General features: G+C 37.0%; 2 protein-coding genes across 2 annotated transcripts; both read right to left on the bottom strand.

Moving 5' to 3' along the window:
• Nucleotides 1-4,719: 4,719 nt before the first annotated feature.
• On the bottom strand, nucleotides 4,720-8,465 carry LOC131774074 (uncharacterized skeletal organic matrix protein 5-like). The gene is made up of 5 exons (XM_059090085.2): nucleotides 8,429-8,465; nucleotides 7,494-7,608; nucleotides 6,148-6,184; nucleotides 5,645-5,771; nucleotides 4,720-5,232 (listed from the first exon to the last, which is right to left on the bottom strand). The coding sequence occupies exons 1-5, from the start codon at nucleotides 8,453-8,455 to the stop codon at nucleotides 4,720-4,722; spliced, it is 819 nt and encodes a 272-aa protein (XP_058946068.2). The 5' UTR covers nucleotides 8,456-8,465.
• Nucleotides 8,466-12,800: 4,335 nt separating this feature from the next.
• LOC131770852 (uncharacterized skeletal organic matrix protein 5-like) lies at nucleotides 12,801-14,053 on the bottom strand. The gene is made up of 2 exons (XM_066170210.1): nucleotides 14,023-14,053; nucleotides 12,801-13,316 (listed from the first exon to the last, which is right to left on the bottom strand). Exons 1-2 carry the CDS (start codon nucleotides 14,050-14,052, stop codon nucleotides 12,801-12,803), a joined length of 546 nt encoding a protein of 181 aa, XP_066026307.1. The 5' UTR covers nucleotide 14,053.
• Between the last annotated feature and the right edge of the window lie 1,204 nt (nucleotides 14,054-15,257).

The following is a 15,257-nucleotide window of genomic DNA, read 5'->3' as shown; positions in this document are numbered from 1 at the left end:
ACAATACGGCTCTGGCATTGTTAATTAGCCCCCGAGTGAGTATTGACAAGCTGAAGAGGAAATATTGTGCCTTTAGCCCATTTCAACAACTTGAACAAAGAAGAGCTTAGCGGTTATTTCTAGTTGCTGTTTAAAATCATTCCCTTGCATGTCAATCATGGACGTTTTACTTTTGGCGAGAATTTGGTGGGTTCTGGAGATATTAGGGACAAAGTTAGTTATGCGGTCTAGCAGAATATGAAATATCGCAAAACTTGATGAGGTAGTTTTTGTACAGTTCATCGATGTGCGACTCGTATTGGGTAGTGATTCACTGTCTAGACACCACAAAAAAATAAAATGAATAAATACAAAAATCGTCGAATATGGAAATTATAACAGAAGGAGCGGTGTTGTTTGAAGTGCAGTAGTGCTAATTACTCATTGCAACTCATTGCCATAAGCTATTCTTTGCGTGCTTAAGTTATTCCTCAGGGGGTATATAAGCAACGGCGTCCATGCTTTCACAGCATGAGTTGGCTTTATCATCAAACCTTCTGACGTATGACGTACGAGGAGAGGGAATGTTATGCTCTGCTTCAGCATATTTCTCTGTGGGGACTTTGACTCAGTATCACGAACTCAAAATAACTGTTTAATTGCCCTAAGTAAATTATTCTCGTAAAATTTGAACGAAATTGTTCGATATGTCCCGAAGATATTGAAGAAAATGTGAGCTATGAAGCAGTAGGTGATATAATGTGCATTAAAAGAGGTAGGTGCGGTTCAGCTGCTGGAATTCAGAGTACAATTAGGTAAAATTCAAACTTTCTACTTTTTTATTATTATTTTTTTTTATCAACAGGGGAAGCAGAAAGTTACAGAGGGCGAGGGACGCCCCCATTCCTACCCCCCTTGCACAATATAGACCATTATTATTTTTTACATGGGCAACTCTTGCAAATGCTTTGGGGTGAAAGTTCACATCAGTATGGGTTTGCATGTGAGGGAGACATACTTGTCAAAACCCCAGCTTTGGAGCTGTTTTGCCCCCCCCCTCCCCCCAAGTAATTGTATTCCTGTTGATCGATAAAATTGATTTCTGATGGAACAGACTTAATAAATTAACCAAATAAATTTTAAAAAAGGAATACACTCTTTAGAGGTCCTTGCCCTTACTTTCAAATAAGAAGCTACTGAGAGACAGCATCATTTCCTGTGCTTGTTACATCTTCCAGTGAGAAGAAAATATCAAAGAATCATTTTTTATACACGCATATGATTGAGCGTCCGTTAAAAATGGGTCCTTTCAAGTCAAGTTTGTGTTCTCATGCGAGATCGTTCCTTAGTGGCGAGTTCGCTGGTGGCGAGTCTGCTTGGTGGCGAGGTGACCGGTAACCGTCCAAAGAATATGAATTCAGAATTTGGTATTCAGGCGTGGATTTGATTGTATCGTAATGCAGTTTGCGCGTCTTAAAAATTCTTCTATTTTGTTTTTGGTTTGTGCTCTACAGACAAAAACGTTGTCATGATACCAATACTTGTCCAAACTAGCGGTTTAGTTGTGCTCAAGTTGAAAATTAATTTTTCTCCTTTTTTTGCCATGAAAATACGACCTTTGCCGCTCCATGGATTTGCGAGAAATAGTATTGCGTTACCAAATAATAACAAGAACAAAGGCGCACAATGCTGAGAAAGAAATGCAAAACTCCATAAAAACCCGAAAAATGCAGAGATAATCATTCGACGAGGATCCATTCTTGCCCAGCAGTTAGAGCGAGAATTTTTCTTTTTCTTTTAATAAAGGGAGATGGGTTTTTGATTGACGTATGTGTCAATCAATGAAGTTCTGGATACTAGTTTAATGCGACTGCCGCCAAAAATAAGAATTTGCAAATTATTTTGCCAATATTTGACTCGTGAAAAATAAGTAAGTAGTTGAATTCGCTCGAGAGGGACCCCTCCCTTATTGACAAAAATGCCCAAAAACGTTGGTTAGGGAACAGATCGCAATTTGTGTCTGATAGAGAGAGAGGGAAAAGAACGAAAATAACACAACTCTCTCCTCTTACATTTGAAAAAAACGATTGTGAAACATTACTAAATATGGAAATCGTCGGCTCTATCTGACAATAGCGAAAACTACAAGTTTCTCCTTCCTGTTTTTATGTTTTATTGTAATATGAAAACGAAAATTTTACCGACGTTCAGGGGAGCGCACATTCGAAAGAACAGAAGCGCGCGGATCTTTTGGCTTTACCTTTTCACAAAGTAGTTACCAGAGTGTAAACTGTCCTTTCAACTCTCATGATTTTCTTTCTTATATTTTACTTTTCATATCTCAACAAAGACCAAAATAGCTTACTCATAAACATATTTTCGTCAGATCAGAAGTGTATCTTGACAGTGGAAAGTTGTTCAAAATATATTCGCTATTTATTAGATGTTCTCGTGGATTAAACTTAAGTAATATCTACGGAAATTTAAACGCCTGATAAGCTAAGAGGCGTTTTGTGATGAATCTCGTGAATAGCGAAACATAAAAGATAGAATAAAAATATAGGAAGAAGAAGTTTGAAAATATGCAAGCGAATACAATGCAGTCAAGTTTGTCTCTTACCTTGGAGCGTGAAAGTCACTCCCCAAAAGAGAACGGCTACAAAGAATAGGCAGCGCAGAAGTAGACAGCTGAATTTCATTCTCTTAGTTTTTTTTTGAGACTTTTAAAGACTAAACGTGATAAAACTAATCTCTGTCACACAGAGAAATGGTTCCTGTCGCGTGAAATGTTTTATTAAAATACTTAGATGTCGCCCAACCGACAGGGTCCAAGTCTCTACAATACGGCTCTGGCATTGTTAATTAGCCCCCGAGTGAGTATTGACAAGCTGAAGAGGAAATATTGTGCCTTTAGCCCATTTCAACAACTTGAACAAAGAAGAGCTTAGCGGTTATTTCTAGTTGCTGTTTAAAATCATTCCCTTGCATGTCAATCATGGACGTTTTACTTTTGGCGAGAATTTGGTGGGTTCTGGAGATATTAGGGACAAAGTTAGTTATGCGGTCTAGAAGAATATGAAATATCGCAAAATTTCGAAATGTGTACATGCCAAATTGTAACAATTGGCTGTTGGTTGGTTATTTGTTAAACAAGCTTTATTTTTCGTCGTTTGACTATAATTTTCAATATCGGTCAAGAAAACAAAAATCGCTTGAACTTAGTTTTAAACAGTAACTTGCAAATATGGGCGAAATTTAGGGATACTCAAGTCTGATGGAAAAAAACACATGGTTTATTTGAAGTCTTGCCAAACGTTATCTCAGCCAATTATCCGTTATGATATTAGATATAAAGATCGCGATAGGCGTGCCAATGTCAAGTGACAGGTTATGTGATAGTTTCTCATAAAATCGTTGACTTTTTTACGCTTGATATGATTGTGCTCTTAGCCAATATTTCGTTAAAAGACTGCTCTGATAAGCAAAAATTGCTCGAAGTTGCTAGAGCAGCAAAAAGTTGCTCCTAATACCCCAAGTTGTTCAAAAGTTGCCGAGCGCAATCAGTACAAACCCACTTATCGCGGGGGTGGGGTGGGGAGATATGTTCCATTTGGTAATTTATTTTTGACGCTTTTGATTCACATCACCGTTTTCAAAGTATTCTAAACGTGATGAGGTAGTTTTTGTACAGTTCATCGATGTGCGACTCGTATTGGATAGTGTTTCACTGTCTAGACACCGCAAAAAATAAAATGAATAAGTACAAAAATCGTCGAATATGGAAATTATAACAGAAGGAACGCTGTTGTTTGAAGTGCAGTAGTGCTAATTACTCATTGTAACTCATTGCCATAAGCTATTCTTTGCGTTCTTAAGTTATACCTTAGGGGGTATATAAGCAACGGCGTCCATGCTTTCACAGCATGAGTTGGCTTTATCATCAAACCTTCTGACGTATGACGTACGAGGAGAGGGGATGTTATGCTCTGCTTCAGTATGTTTCTCTGTGGGGACTTTGACTCAGTATCACGAACTCAAAATAACTGTTTAATTGCCCTAAGTAAATTATTCTCGTAAAATTTGAACGAAATTGTTCGATATGTCCAGAAGATATTGAAGAAAATGTGAGCTATGAAGCAGTAGGTGACATAATGTGCATTAAAAGAGGTAGGTGGGGTTCAGCTGCTGAAATTCAGAGTACAATTAGGTAAAATTCAAACTTTCTACTTTTTTATTATTATTTTTTTTTATCAACAGGGGAAGCAGAAAGTTACAGAGGGCGAGGGACGCCCCCATTCCTACCCCCCTTGCACAATATAGACCATTATTATTTTTTACATGGGCAACTCTTGCAAATGCTTTGGGGTGAAAGTTCACATCAGTATGGGTTTGCTTGTGAGAGAGACATACTTGTCAAAACCCCAGCTTTGGAGCTGTTTTGCCCCCCCAAGTAATTGTATTCCTGTTTATCGATAAAATTGATCTCCGATGGAACAGACTTAATAAATTAACCAAATAAATTTTAAAAAAGGAATACACTCTTTAGTGGTCCTTGCCCTTACTTTCAAATAAGAAGCTACTGAGAGACAGCATCATTTCCTGTGCTTGTTACATCTTCCAGTGAGAAGAAAATATCAAAGAATCGCTTTTATACACGCATATGATTGAGCGTCCGTTAAAAATGGGTCCTTTCAAGTCAAGTTTGTGTTCTCGTGCGTTTAAGTATTACTTCCTTTTATATCATTGAGCGAAAATGTATCCCATGGCTTTGATACTTTTTTCACCGTTATCCGGGTACCAGTAAGCTATGTTTCCGCACGTGTTGGAGTCATCATCCCCATTAGCACTACCAAACCCTATCCTTGAATCACAACTGTCGCAGCCATCCGACCCCTCGTTAGACACGATACCAATTCTTGTTTTAACAATCGCACCATCAGAGTTGAAGCCTTCCCTATTGCAGTTTAGCTGCAATGAGCTTTGTGACCCAAGGAGGGACTTCCATGAATCTCGACCCAGTGAAGTGGCGCGGTAATGCCCATCAGCGATAAGTGAGTGCAAAGAGGCAGCCATGTGGTTTATGACAATAAATCTTAACTGTTGGTCAACCTTCATACCAAGACAGATCTTGGAGAAAGATGTACTCCAATAGGTCGGTAATTTGGTCTCATTGCCATCAAAGCCTGTCTGGCCTCCTGGGAGGTTGTAACTTTTTGAATTATTCCAGTAAACAGAGTCAAAATGGAAGGTATTCTAAAAAGGAAGAAGAAAATGTTATTTTGCTTCTCTTAATTACCGGTCTCAACATTCGAGGCTTGATGAAATGGCAATAGTTCAGATACCTCCTGTTTTTGGGACACGGTCTCACTTTCCCTATTTTCACGGTTTGTGCCATCCAGCTTGCGTTAGAAACTTTTGAATTCAACGAACTTCCAAGAGCTTACCGTAAGAGGTTTTGTCACAAATCAAATCACGTAACATTTTTGTAGATCTTAATTAGCGGTGAAGTAACGTCTGCAAGCTTTTTTTCACTTAGTTATGGCCAAGATTCGCGAAATTTAAACACCTTTATTGACGGAAGTGGCAAGCAAACAAATTTACACCTAATATATGCTTCAGAAATTGACTAAACAGAGACATACTGATTACACACTTCATGTCTAACCTGGTTGCCATCAGTCTTCATGATTGGCGTCCATGGTCCTGCTCCACACCCAAAATCTCCCATTTGACAAAGAACCGAAACGGGTTCTGAGTTAAAGCGAAGAGTAACCACTTGACTCCCGTTTAACCTGTTGAAAGAAGCACAAAGTGATGAATTTGAACAGCACGAAAATTTCATATAAAGTCCTTAACAGATAGATCGTCAGGTCGGTACAGAGGTATACACTCGACTCAACTGGCTCATCCAGCCGGAGCTTATCCCGGTTTTTATGGCATGAGGCGACCATGAGATGCTAGTCCACCTTCACCATTGACAAGGACATTGACACGGCCATATCGGACCCTCGACCCTTGTAACCGCAAGGACCCTCGACCATTATAACTCGTCATAAGGCCACTGCGCCTCCCACAGTCCATTACAGAACAATAAAAAATTCTCAAAAAATTAAAGTGTTCTTTATCGCATAGTTGAATACTGGTTCGCAGCTTTCCTCAAAAACTCACATGTTGGCGTCATGCAATTCCTTACATGAAACCGCACCTGGAAGGAAAAAAAAAAGTTTGACTTTGTTTGAATTACTATCTTTTTTCCATGATTCAAAGGGGTTCCTGGATAGTTTGACTACGGACATTTATAAAAAAAAAAGCCACATCGTTATTTAAAGTAATCTAAGCTACCTAAATAACTTACAGAATTCAGAGCAAAAACTGTGTCTAGAGTCGATTTGGTTTTCTGACGCTGGAAGGATTTTCTTTTCTAAACTCTATGGAAAATATTCTTCTCAGTCTGTGCACTGTACTTGGCAGCGGCACTTTTTGGATTTGTTACAGGTTGATGTCGCTTGGTCTTACGTCTTCCTTTGTAACACCTTAAAGCTACTTTTATTTAAATTTTTTTGTGGCACTTAATGTTATAATCATCATCCCTCTGTATATTATTCTTTTGTTATTATTATATTATTATATTATCGTTACCACCAATATAATTTTATAGTGCTTACAATAAATGAAACCTTATAATTAGTTTATCACATAAACTGCGGTGTTAAACAGGGATTTCCAGCTCTGAGAAAAGCCGTAACAACACACGTGAAAAAATATCGTATTTTTTCACGTGTGTTGATATAGCCAATATGCCGCTGACGCGTCACTCGCCTTTGGCGCCACTAAGTCAGGTTAATGAGTGAACGGCAAAGCCTTCACGATTCTCAATACAAGTTGTTTGTCGGAGCTTCCTCGAATTTTATGGCGGCTAAAACACTTAAAAAAAACCCTATTGATGACAGACAGTGAGGTTCAAACTTTCTTAAAAGGGGAAGAAAACCAATATACTGAAAGAAAAACCGAAAGTTACGTATTCAGTGGCTTTAGTGTTAGCATTTCTCTCGGCTGAGAATGAAAATCAACAACTAGAAGATTTGTCACTGGCCCATTTTTTGCTTGTAGATATGGAATTCTCTTCTCGTGTTCAACTTGATATCTCACTCGTTCGCTGCGCTCACTCGTGAGCTATCAAGTTCAACACTCGAAGAGAAATTCCATATCTATGCGCGCCCATGTACTATTCTCTATATCTATGTTAACAGATTTGTCAACATTTTTTTCTATTGAAAAATAAGTAAACTTTCTGCCTGGGTAAACTAACTTGAATAAAATGATAATGGAGATTTTCATCGAAAAGGTTCTGTTTAAGGAAGGGATTTTTATACACAGACTATTGCTTAGTTCCAGAATATCCCATCTTACATCATTATTGCATATTGTCTATGAGCCATTTTTTTTACTAGAAATTCGTCTCACTTGTCACCACCACCATTGCGCCCCAGAGTTTTGCCAAAAAAAATGCTTACCTTTTTCACAATATGTTCCAATAAAGCCTTCTTCACAGAGGCAGTGATAGGTGTCTTCTTTGTAGTTTGCTAAACACGTACCTCCATTTTGGCATGGAGAAGAAGAGCAAGGTGTCTGTAGAAGTAGCAAAACATTTTATCATAAAACGCCAGTCTCCAGAGGCTAAAAAGGCATCTGCAAAGTTAAGTTTCTTAATGGGTTACTCCTGTGGCATCCATTTATTTCTACTGGAGCTCCCTGTCAATCACATTGATCGCAAAGATAATTTACATGTCCCTATCAAATGACTTTTTCAATCCATTTTTCATTTGCAAATCACTTTTTAATACCTATGTCTTCAAATGCATTCTTGATGAAAAGCTGGCATATCAGGTTTTGAACAAAGACAAAATTTCAAGGCCATCTACATTGGCAGGGAGAAACTCTCAGTTGAGAGGAAACTTGTCAAGTTTAGTTTGCGGTGTTTTAATAACCTATATTTCGGTTTGAAAGCAACTTCTTTACTATAACAGAACAGCTACTTTTTAAAAAACAACTTTTGTTATCATATCATTCCACCCTCGCTCTATCATTCCCCCTAGGCACCTGCTTGAGCTTCCTGGTTGACATTATCTGTTTCATATTTTTCAGTATCATGGAAATTCTCTCTTATCGCGCCCAACGTCGGCTGACGATAGTTGTGCCAGCAAATAATTTTTCTATCGGTATATTTGTAAGAAACAAAATAAATTGAAGTCGCAGTCTTTTCATCAGAACAATTCATTACATCGTTGATTTTCTTTTCTATTTATCATTTTATCACACTTTGATACACTGGTCCTAAGAAGAGAAACTAGCATAGTCTTGGAAATTAAAACGGAAGTATATGAAAGAAGGCGACAACATAGCCCCAAAATGTTTTTGACGAAAAAGCACCATAGAATGAAGCACTTACTTGCATAGAAAAATGATGTGAACTCATGTTCTTGTTGTAATCCTTTGAATTCTTGTATATGTCAGAAGGAAGAAGCTCGCACCAAAGTTTTCTGACGGCGTCCGTTTCAGCGGCCATGTTTACAGAATGGCATTGAGGATTCAAAAGGCATTTAAATATACAATCATAGATGTCGAGAGCTGAGGATCTTCCTACTCCAGGAACATCTAGGAAATGGAACTCGTCTTTTATGAATACATGTTGGTGAGAAGTTTGCTGTATTCTTGACGCTGTTGTCGAAGAAAGATATGAACTCCAATAAATACAAAAAAAGTCAATATTTCATCGCTTTCAAGTGAAGCTGCATATTGCTAACTTTTTGCAGAGAAAACATACTTATGAGTTTGTAAAATACTTATTACATAATACACGAAGTTGGAGATTTCAGAGAATTTCAAACGAAGGTTAAAAATGATTTGAAGTCTCCAATCATGGAAAAAAGAAAAAAAAAAGAACGATGTACGTGGATGACTTTTATAAACTGGATGGACGTCACTTTTTCTTAAAGAAAAGTCACGAATAAGATTCCTAGAGTAAAATTCAACACCATTTGTTGTAAAATAAATTCATTACCTCCACTCGATGCGACTAAGAGACACAACAGCGAAGTTAACAATAAAGAAATCTCCATTGTGATGGACAAGGCTAAGGCTGTTGGACTATCCTTTTGGTGGTTCAAGAGATCAGATCTTCCTCCTTCATCAGGGTCTATTTAGTACGATTAAATGAATGTTTGCGAATGGGTTCAGTGCTAACTTCTGATCTACACTTGTTTACGCGCTCCCGGCGATTTACTGTCTATTTATGAACCGTTGTCGCATAACATTATGGCATATGGTGCAATTTACAAAGAAACAGTATAATGACTCAGGGTAGACTTTTATTTGCAAGCGTGTATGTGGGTGTGTGTTTATTTTTAAACTAACCTTAAAATTTATTCGTCCCAGACCAAACCACCATAAACCTGACTATGAACTACCGATTCAGTGCAACATAACAGCAACAAAAGCTTAAATTTCGGTTTCGCAAAGATAATTAATTCTTTGCAACTAGAGAAAGGTTCATAAATTTTTGATAACAACGATCTTGCTCGAAAATTGATTCTAGATAATATCCTTCGAAGACATTTCTTCTATACACAAGTTTTGTATGCCAAATGCAAAACCTTTGAAAAAAATATGAAACAGGACTTTTAAAGGTGAACTTTAGTCGTGATTCGGCCTTTTCATGGCTCACTTGTGCGCTTAAGAAAGAAGAAGTTCAAGTCTCCGGTTAAAGTCAATTATCATTTAGAGCATCTCTTCTCACAGAGCTGAAAAAATCATTAAACGTTTGAATAGCGCTTATTCACCTCCTTTTTTCTCTTTTCTCTCCCGTGTTTGCGTGCAGCTTTAAATTTAGCGAATATTTTCGTTATTATTATATAATTTTGGGATTGGAAGCAAGCATAAAATGACAGAAAGGCTCTTTGGGATGGAATGTATCTCATCAATTATTTCACAATTTGCTTTGCGTTCTGCCTGCTATCTATTTAACAACCAAGGCCTCGTTTTCTTAAGAAGCGACAGAAATTCATTTAAAGACACGAAAACTCTGGATGCCTACTGTTGGTAATTATACTAAGGGCGCCATTTGGCTATTATCAATTTCAAGTCTAACACACACTAATGGATAAATCGGAGAGACGAATTTAAAATCGCATAAAGCTAAAAGTTAGCTAAGGTACTAAAAAATAAAAATAATAAAAAAATGGAAAATGTACCTTTCCTCCAAGGCAATCAGCATTTGTTTACTTTGCTCAATATGTGGTAACCAAGAAGTCACAAAAGCTTTCATTCAAATATTTGTCTATTGTTACCTTTGTTTTGAAAATAATTACACTTGCGGAGAATAACGCCAAAAGTATAGCGAGTATTCTCAGGTGGAGGTTCGGTCAAGAACTCTTTTCGGTGGAAGAGACATTTTTTAACTCGTGAATTGCGCGCATGCGCAAGAGCGAGTTGTAGATATGAGGTGGAGAATGGCACCCGCTCGCTCGTTTGCTCGATTGGTCGATTCCTGTAAAACTTTTTTTCGATTTTAGGCTTTTGAGTGCATTTGATAGTTTTTGGCGAGTAAGAAACAAAGGAAATGGCGACCTTTATTGCTAAGAATAGCTGTGGGGTGAAAAAGAAGCCAATGATAAAGTTAGAAGAGTTAATTTTTTTCATTTTAGTTTCGTTAAGCGGCGCCAGCGACTGGCAGGCGTGCGAGGATTCACACTGAAATAAGAGAGCAGCCTTCGTTTTTCATAAAATTGTAATTTACAGTCCTTGAACTCGAAAACAATCCGAAGATTAATTAAACGTATGACTTACTCCGAAGTGCTCGGAGTTTACAGGTGTTCAAAAGCTTTTTCTGTCATGGCGTGAGATTGGGGACAAAATCGATCATTACATTTCGTATCGTGTATTTTTTTCTGTGTGAAGCAACGAAAGGTGCCGGCGACTGACGAAATTGCAAGTTAACATGAAAATCAAGTAACACCTAAACAAATAATTTTGGCTACCGATTTTCAGTGAATTTTTAAAGAACAATTTTCTTTCAAATTTTTAAGACAATTTGAAGATTCAAAATAAATATTACGTACTAAAATGCGAAAGTTATACACCACAAAATTGATAAATAGGCCTGAAATGAAATTCAATATTGCTCTTGATTATACGTTGCCTTGCACGTGACCAAAATCTACCCAGGCGGAAATCCAAAAATGACGGTGGCACTCTGGGCTTAGTTATATCACTCAAAACTCGTTACCGTTTGTCTCATTTGGTAAAGAGGGAATCATCAATGTTTTCGTTAAGACAGTATTGCCTTTATTTTCCAATATTTACAATGATAGACAGTAAATTTCACTTTTCACCCACATTTACTTCCAACCTTTTCTTTTGAACCAGAAACAAAAATGATATATGTTAAAACACATGACATCATTCACCCTTGTCAAATGTAATAGCGTGATCATTTCATTTGTAATGCCTTCTTATCCCAACGTTACTTTGTTTCTTTGCTACATTAACGAACACTGAACTACTGCTCGTACTCTAAATATGACAATCAACCACAAAATTCCCTAAACCACATTGAACATAATCCAAAAAAATCATGTAAGTCATCTGTCAATTCACGAGTTTGCTAACAGTGCACTTTGATTTTTTTGGAAATCCACGCAATCAGTGCTAAACGTAATGAAACATTTGCCATATGTGAATCCCAATGGGAAAACAGTGTACTAAGGTGGAAACACGCATACGTTAAAATGACACACTAAACAACAGGCGGCGAGCAGCGTGTCTCACGGTGCGACTGGCAAAGCAGATTATGCAAATCCTGAAGATAACGTGTTAATTGGCTCGTACAGGGATAATTCATGTAATGTATTTCAATAGCGCTCGTTGTGAGTTTGATGCAGGTTGAAGAGGACACAGTTTTTAAAAAACTGGGCAAATCACAAGAGAAGGACCCAGTAATTCTTAAATTGATCGGTTTTTCTATAGGGTTGTTTTGTTGATGATAAGAAACCTGATAATCGTAGAATTTTGTCCCTTTACCTCAGTCAGGCATTGTATGTGAATGATGATAATAACGTCAGCAACAACAACAACAACAAAAACAAACAAAAAAAGTAAAAATCAAATGTATTGCCTGCTGCTTTTAGGCGTCTTTTTTTATTTGCTGTCATTATCATCATTACTATTATCATAATAATGACATGTATTATCATTATTGATGTTATTAGTATCATCATCATAATTATTACTATCATTACTATTATCGCTATTATCATCATGATTTTTATTTTTTTTTACAGGGTTGGTCTAAGGATCTTGGGAAAAATCATAATTTGCTCGTGTTATTGGCATTTACCGTAAACACTCAATGTCCAATTAAAAATGCATGGTGGTCTGTATTGTTTTAATTGAGAAAAAACGTATAGACAACTCATTGAAATTAACAGGAACTGGGTACAAACGAGTGAGCTATTTCTTTATGAGTAACTGCCGCTGTTCAAACAATCCAACATGGTTTGTACTCTTACGCAACCTTTGTAAATATGGGGGAAATAACGATCTTTTGAGATGGATGGTCACACCATTCCTACTTGTTATCATTTCTTTCCATTCTAAGTTTTGTGGGGAATGTATTTATGCATTTCTCCCTCTCACCTTTTCTTTTCATTGATGATTACTTTGTGTTGAAACAATTCTGCCACAAAAGCGGTCTTCAATAGACGATTTGTAGCTGTACAGAGAAATAAGAAATTGTTATGGTATTTATTGTACTAGTTTCCTTGTCACTGTACCATGATATATCCCATTGCCTTAAGATATCTGTTTCCATTATCTGGTCCAAAACTAGCCACGTTGCCACACGTGATGGATTTGTCAGGGCTGCCTCCTGTACCAAAACCGATTCTGGAATCAGTACTTTCGCAATTAGATTGCTCGTTACCAATAATACCAATCCTTGCTTTAGAGTTCATGGGAGAGCCCTGTGAATTGCAACCCTCTTTGTTGCAGTTAAGCTGCAGGGATGCGTCTGCACCAATCAACGACTTCCATTTATCACGACCAAGCGAAATGGCACGATACTGCCCGTCAGCGATCAGTGAATAAAGGGAAGTTGCCTCCATGTGAATGACTATGAAATTGGTGTGACTTCCGATCCTCATACCAAGGCAGATCTTGCAAAAAGGTTTCTCCCTGTAAGTTGGTAGCTTAGTTTCTTGTGTGTGGAGCCCAGTTTTTCCTCCGGGAAGGTTAAAAGTATCCTTATTGGTCCACAGAACGGAATCATAGGAAAAAGTGCCCTAGGGCCAGAGCATCCAGGAGAAACAAATGAACGGTAGTTAATGTCATTTAAACTCAGAATACACAACATATCCAATTTAGTAAGTCTTTTATCAAATAACCAACATCCTTTAACTTTCTTAGAACTTAAAAGTAGAAAAAGACTTGGAAATCAAATCAGTTTTCCTCAAATAAGCTAATTTTTCGCATATCTTAATGGAAAAAACAACTTTCATCGCTGATTACTTAGGTCAAAAAGCAAGAAATAAATTTTGCTGAATGTTTGAATTTATTATTTCACAATTTGATATACTCATAAACATGTGTAACTTGTATTGTTACCTGAATTTAAAATCCTTTTCTCTGGTGTTTTAAAACAATATACTTCGCGAATATATTGAGATCCTTCTGACGTAGGGTGTCGCAATCGACGAAACGAACATTATATATTTCTGAGCCAAAATAGGAGGAAAGATGTGGACACAATGATAGGCAATTTCTTCGCAATTTTCTTCGCAAAAGAAATAGATAGATATATAGATTAAGAGATACTCGACTTATTACATGTAGATAAATGGATACGTAAGAATGAATATTTGAATGACCATCGATAATGACAGCAGTAGATAAATGAATGGGTACGTGAGGTTGAATATTTGAACGGATATCATTCATCAACAGCTAGATAAATAGACGAAAAATAAACAGTTGAAAGCGAGTTTGTACCTTACTGCCGTCCATCTTTATTATCAGCATCCATTCGCTGGAGTTGCGCTCCACGAGATGTTCAGCTATGTAAAATTCCTCACAGCATGTAAATGACATATTTTATTTTCATTTTTATTTTTTTTTTCACAAAAATAAAACCAAAACAAAAAGTAAAACACACAAAAAAGCAAGCAAGCAAGAGAAAGAAAACAAAACAACCCCAAACGAAACGACGCAACGTAATATAACATAACATTACGTAACGTAACAAACGTGACGTGACGTAATGTAACGTAACATCTTGAAACTACTATCATTAAATCATTGTTCAGTCGCTTAACAAGTTATTCAGCCCGTCAATTCTAACAAATTAAAGAAATTTGGTATATTCGACTGTACTGAATAATCTTATATTTCTGGTATATCCAATATAAAATGTATATGTTACCTGTTTCACAGTTTTCTCCATTGTAGAGAGATCCACCGAGACAAATGTAGCCTTTCTTGGTATACCCATTAAGGCAAGTCCCATTGTTAAGGCATGGGTTATTACTGCATCGGTTCTTATTGGGGAAACAAAATATTCGTTCTTGAAAAGAAAAAAAAAATTAAAAAAAAATTTAACTTCCCGTCTTTGTTTTACCCACTCTCTTACCTCAGTACCAATGTAAATAGCTGACAAAACAAGGTTTTCATTTTCGCAGTATAATTGTTCGATGGCTAAATCTTATTGACTGACAGTTCTTGAAGTTTACTTGGCTCTGTTCAGAAAATAGGTGTCCATCTTGGATACATTTTAGTGACCCTAAAATGAACTGACATTACATGTTAACTCAAATGTATGTTTATCTGTTAATATTCTGCAACGAAGCCGCAAGTAGATGGTAGAAGGCGATATAATTGATCAAAGTATGTGCAATGATTTATGAGTATTTATTACTGTTCGAGGTCGCCTTAATGAAATATGAAGGGTGATTGCAGTCCTGAATAGACTTAGTTAGATTTGGTCACTATCTACCACACAGGTGAAAAGTGCTCTTCGCACGCGGTGATCGGCTTCTCCGGTATTGATCATCAAGTCCTATTCACCTTTGAGCAACCGAAGGGACGACCATTTTCAGTATACTGACAGAAATAAAAGAGTATATACTAAAACAACTATGCACCTAAGTGTCGGTAAGTAATTGTTAATTATTGACTTAGATTTTATCAATTTCAGCTGACAAGTATCTTTTCACTTCACTTCAAATTCA

Source organism: Pocillopora verrucosa, chromosome 7 (genome assembly GCF_036669915.1).
Source record: "Pocillopora verrucosa isolate sample1 chromosome 7, ASM3666991v2, whole genome shotgun sequence".
Lineage (NCBI taxonomy): Eukaryota > Metazoa > Cnidaria > Anthozoa > Scleractinia > Pocilloporidae > Pocillopora > Pocillopora verrucosa.
This window is presented reverse-complemented; position numbering and strand designations above follow the sequence as displayed.

Excerpts from the sequence above, each read along its gene's own strand:
- LOC131770852 (XM_066170210.1), bottom strand. The coding sequence starts at position 14,052 with ATGCTGATAATAAAGATGGACGGCAGTAAG. Across the intron at positions 13,317-14,022 it reads TAAAGATGGACGGCAGTAAG|GGCACTTTTTCCTATGATTC; the intron begins GTACAAACTCGC and ends CTCTGGCCCTAG.
- LOC131774074 (XM_059090085.2), bottom strand. The coding sequence starts at position 8,455 with ATGAGTTCACATCATTTTTCTATGCAA. Across the intron at positions 6,185-7,493 it reads TGGAACATATTGTGAAAAAG|GTGCGGTTTCATGTAAGGAA; the intron begins GTAAGCATTTTT and ends TTTTCCTTCCAG. Across the intron at positions 5,772-6,147 it reads GAATTGCATGACGCCAACAT|GTTAAACGGGAGTCAAGTGG; the intron begins GTGAGTTTTTGA and ends TTCTTTCAACAG.